Source organism: Cygnus olor, chromosome 3 (genome assembly GCF_009769625.2).
Source record: "Cygnus olor isolate bCygOlo1 chromosome 3, bCygOlo1.pri.v2, whole genome shotgun sequence".
Taxonomy (NCBI): Eukaryota; Metazoa; Chordata; class Aves; order Anseriformes; family Anatidae; genus Cygnus; species Cygnus olor.
This window is the reverse complement of record NC_049171.1, coordinates 99,361,161-99,365,984: the sequence shown is the minus strand read 5'-3', so window position 1 is coordinate 99,365,984 and position 4,824 is coordinate 99,361,161. Positions and strand designations below refer to the sequence as shown.

At 65.7% G+C, this 4,824-nt stretch overlaps 1 protein-coding gene across 1 annotated transcript; it reads left to right on the top strand.

Moving 5' to 3' along the window:
• The first annotated feature begins 349 nt into the window (after window positions 1–349).
• Window positions 350–3,744, top strand: HLX (H2.0 like homeobox). The gene is made up of 4 exons (XM_040553349.1): window positions 350–1,138; window positions 1,618–1,797; window positions 2,241–2,425; window positions 3,171–3,744. The coding sequence occupies exons 1-4, from the start codon at window positions 565–567 to the stop codon at window positions 3,507–3,509; spliced, it is 1,278 nt and encodes a 425-aa protein (XP_040409283.1). The 5' UTR covers window positions 350–564; the 3' UTR covers window positions 3,510–3,744.
• The last annotated feature ends 1,080 nt before the right edge of the window (window positions 3,745–4,824 follow it).

Sequence of the window (4,824 nt, the reverse complement as noted above, 5' to 3'; positions counted from 1 at the left end):
GGGCCGGGCCGGGCCGGGGGCACAGGGAGCGCGGCACTTGCGGGAGTCGGCCCGGCTCGGCACGGCCCAGCAGGGCTCGGCACGGCTCGGCCCGGCCCGGGCCGGCCCGGGGCGTGTCAGCGGGCGGCGCGTCCCGGCCCCGCGGAGCGCGGATTGGGCGCGTTGTGCCGGGGGGCGGCGGGAGCGAGGGCTGCGGCGCGGCCGGGAGCGGCTGCCAGAGAAAGTTTGGGGAGGGGTGGATTTTTTCCCCAGTGCGAGGAAGGGGGTTTGTTTTGTTTTGTTTGCGCCGCTCCTCTCCCGCGCTCGCCCGCTCGCTCTCCCTCTCGCCGTGGGTTCTGGGGACTTCTTTTTTTTCCGCTTTTTTTGACTTTTTTTTTTTTTTTTCGATTTTTTTTCCCCTGCCCCTCCGGCAAGTGCTTCGGCAGCCGCCACCGCCTCCCGCCCCGCCATCCCTCCCCATGCTCCCGGGGCGGCGGGCAGCTCCGCGCCGCGCTCCCGGCAGCTGAGCGGCGGGGCCGCGCGTCCCCCGGCGGGGAGAAGAGCCCGTGCTCGGCGGCCGCCAGGATGTACACGGCCGGCCTGGCCCCCTTCTACGCCTCCAACTTCAGCCTCTGGTCAGCGGCGTACTGCTCGGCGTCGGGGCCCGGCGCCGGCGGCTGCTTCCCCCTGGACGCCGCCGCGGCCAAGAAGCCGTCCTTCTGCATCGCCGACATCCTCCACGCCGGCGGCGAGGCGGCGGGCGGCCCTGCCGAGAGCCTGCCCGGCGGCCCCGGGGCCGGGCTGCCGGCGGCGCTGGGCGCCGTCCACCACGGCGGCCCATTCCACGCCGCCGCCTCGCCGCTGCGGCCCACGCCCGTCGTGGCCCCCGACGCCCCGTCCGCCGCCGCCTTCCCGCAGCGCCTCTCGCCGCTCTCGGCCGCCTTCCACCCCCCGCACCACCACCACCGGCCCCCGCAGCACCGCTCCCCGGCGGCGGCGGCGGCGGGGGGCGGCGGGGCCCCGGCCCCCGGCCGGGTGCCTGGCGGCCACACGCACGGCTCGGCGCCGGCGCCCGCCAGCAAGGACCTGAAATTCGGCATCGACCGCATCTTGTCGGCGGAGTTCGACCCCAAAGTGAAGGAAGGCAACACGCTGAGAGGTAGAGAAATCGGCTCGGCGCGGGTTTGGGGGGGCTTTAAGCGGCCGCGCGGCCCCGCGGCTCGCCCCCCTTTGCGAACCGGCCGAGAGAAGCGTCAGCGGTGTGAGGACGAGTTTTTAATGCCCCCCCCCCCCACACACACACACACCGAAATAGCCCCCGGCCCCGCGCTGCGCCGCTCCGCAAAATAGCGATAGCGTAAAAATAGCTGAACCGTCCGGTGCCGGCCTCCCCGGCCCGGCCAGGGCTTTTCGTGGGCCGGCAGGGCCGGTTTTAAAGGCTTTCGCTGCCATCAATCTCCCCTCGCAGCGCGTAAACATCCTGACAGAACAGCCACCGGAGGGGAGGATGCCCGAGCGCCGGGGCCCCGCCGCGCCCCCCGAGCCGAGGCAGGGCGAGCCCCGCCGGGGTCCCGCAGCGTGCCGGGCTGGGGGGCTCGACCGCGGTGTAACGGAGCTGTGCTTGTTCTGTGCTCGCAGATCTCACCTCCTTATTAACTGCCAGCCGCCAAAGCGGGGTTCATCTCCCCAGCTTGCAGCCTTCCGCCAGCCAGTTCTTCGCGTCTCTAGACCCCATTAACGAGGCCTCTGCTCTTCTGGGTCCCTTAAACACAACCCCAAGGAGCTCAGTTCAGCACCAGTTTCAAGACACTTTTCCAGGTACATCCCGTCCCTCCCCCGTCCGTCCCGGAGCGGCCCCCGGGCCCGAAGGGACTCGCCGGGCGCTGGGAAACGCCAGGACTTTTTCTTTTTTCTTTTTATTTTTTTTTTATTATTTTTTTCCACAATTTTATTTTTTCTAGCGAGGCTCAGGCTTGGGGCATCTCGTGGGGGGAGGCAGAGCGGCTAGGGCCTGACGCAGAGGTTCCCCCCGGCCAGTCAGAAATAATACCTGGGCCTGGAGAGAAGGGGCTGGGGGGGGGGGGGGAGGGAGAGAGGGAAACACGGGCTAAACACCGTGCTGTCCGTGTCGGAGGGACCACAGGCCCGTGTGTAGGACTCGTAGGCTCGGGCCTTCCCTGCCCCTGCCTCCTTCGAGCCCCTCGTCCCGGCGTCGGTGCTAACGGGGCCGTCCCCCGGTCCGTGTCTCCTTGCCCCCGCAGGTCCGTACGCGGTGCTAACCAAGGACACGCTGCCTCAGACCTACAAGAGGAAGCGCTCCTGGTCCAGGGCTGTTTTTTCCAACCTGCAGAGGAAAGGTTTAGAAAAGCGCTTCGAAATCCAGAAGTACGTCACCAAACCCGACAGAAAGCAACTGGCGGCGATGCTGGGGCTGACGGATGCTCAAGTAAGGGCGGCTTCGCTTGCGTTTCGTGCGCACCCGGGTTCCTAACTTCCAGTTTTGTTCAGGGGAACCCTGCTGGGGGGGAGGGGGGGGGGGGGCAGAAAAGCTTTTTGCCTTCCTTGCTCTTTTGCGGGCCCGCTCAGGGGCAGGGCCCGGGGCCGAGCATCAGGATGCGCTTTGGTGCAGTGCAACTCGCGGCAGGAGGCAGCTTGGGTCAAAGGAAGTAGAGGCAAACACACTATTTTTAATGCCTCTCGCTCTTTTTTTTTTTTTTTTTTCTCTCTAAATCTCTCTCCGCGTTGTGAAATCCTCAGTTCAGGGGAAGTGAAAACTCTTCTTCAAACGGAATCATTAAACGCCACTCTGCGATGATTCCACTACTGAGGGCCGGCAGCGCAAGCAGTTGTATAACGCTGTGGTTTCTTGAGCAAGATTTGGTTTCCTGGAAGAAGAAGTAGAAGGGGAGAGAGAGAGAGAAAAAAAAAAAAAAAAAAGGAAAAACGGGGGGCGCTTTTTTATTGAAACACGCAAATAAGAAGGAAAAAGCCACCTTAGTCGCCTAAGGGCGGGGGCAGAGGAGGACGAGGATGGCCGGGTGGATCTTTTTCTTTTCTTTTCCTGTCCCGGGCCGGCCTGCGGGGAGGACGAGAGGGCCGGGCGGTGTGGGGCGGTGCGGGACGGTGCGGGGTTGTGCGGGGCGGGGCGGGGCGCGTCCCGTGCTGCCCGTCTGAGGGCGGCCTGGCCGCAGGTGAAGGTGTGGTTCCAGAACCGCCGGATGAAGTGGCGGCACTCCAAGGAGGCGCAGGCCCAGAAGGACAAGGAGCCGCCGCCGGAGCCGGAGCCGGCGGCCCCGCGCTCCGCCCCGCCGCCCGCCGCCGCGGGGGAGCCCGAGCGCAGCCCCAGCCGCTCCGATGGCGACAGCGACAGCAGCGACGCCGACTCCCTCGACATGGCCCCCAGCGACACGGAAAGGACTGAGGGTGCCGAGCAGAGCCTGCCCCCCGCCGGGGCCGCCAAGCCCCCAGGCAGCCCCGGCCTCCCGTCCCCGCCGCCCGCCGCCAGCCCCGAGCCGCGGGGCGTGCTATAGACGGGGCGGCCCGGCCCCGCCGCCGGTCCCCCGCGCTAATTTATGTCCTCCTCCTCCTCCTCTCCGCCGCCCGGCCGCGGCCCCGCAGCGCTGCACGGGGGCCCGGCGGGCCCCGCACCCGCACCCGGAGCGGCTGCGGAGCGGCTGCGGAGCAGGAGCTCCGGCCCCGGGACGATGGGCGAGAGGCGAGCTGCGGCGCTGCTGCTCGCAGGAGAGCGGGACTCATCTTTTTTTTTTTTTTTTTAATTTTTATTATTTTTTTAATTTTATTCTCCGTCTCCCGCCCCTCGCCCTCTCCAGGAAGGTCCGAGCGAGGGACTCCGAGAACGTGGCTCTGAACTCCCTCCTCCCTCTCCCCCCGACCAATTTACAATGTGAAGTATTTTGCCAGCATCCTCGTGGGTTGCGACGTGTTGCTTCGAATAATCCGGCCAAGAAATACTGCACTGACAAAATATATAAATATATATATATATATCTCCTGTAAATAAAATGTTTGCTATGGTTTGTAACCACGTCAGTCTGTTGACCAGGGGAGAGGGCTGGTGAAGCTGACCCAGCTTCCTACACCTCGCTCAAAGGCAGCCACTGTCTGCTCCTCGCCGGGAGGGACTCCTGGTGCAGCCTTCGCCTTTTTTTTATATTTTTATTTTTTTCCCCTTCTTTTGCGAACGGAGGCGAGAACAGGATTTGACTACGCAAAATTGTGCCTGGGCGAGAAAGCAGCCGATTGCACTTGCACGTACAGATGTGTGCATTTATCTGTGGGCGGCTCTTGGTTTTTAACGCACGATCGGACGGGGCTGCCCGCGAGGGTCGGGGCTGCGGGGCGCGGCTTTGCGCCGATCTCGCTCCGCTTCGCCCCCCGCGGCCCGCCGGGGTGAAGGGGCGGGGGGGGGGGAGACAGTGCCCCGTGACGTCACGGGGGAGCCCGCCGTGACGTCATACCCGCGGGGCGGGGGGGGGCGGCGCAGGGGCAGAGCGCAGCCCCGGAGGGGGGTGAAGAGGGACCGATAGGAGTGGAAACCGAGGGCTAAAGGAGTGCGCAGAGCCACAGCGGGCAGGGCGACTTTCAGAAGTCTGCGCACGAAGCTCTGCTGCGCCCGCGCAGGGGAGCCCTGCTGCGGCAGGGAACCGGGAGGCATCGGGGAAAGGAGCTGGAGGGCTCCTTGTAACTTGGGTCGCCCTTGAAGGCTTTTCAGGGGGTATCACTGCTTTTTGGGGGGCTGCGAAGCTCGCAGCGGGCCCTGCAGCTTGCCTCCAGCCCCAGCAAGCGGCTGTTCGTGGGGCCGCTGCCGCGCACATCAGTGCGGGG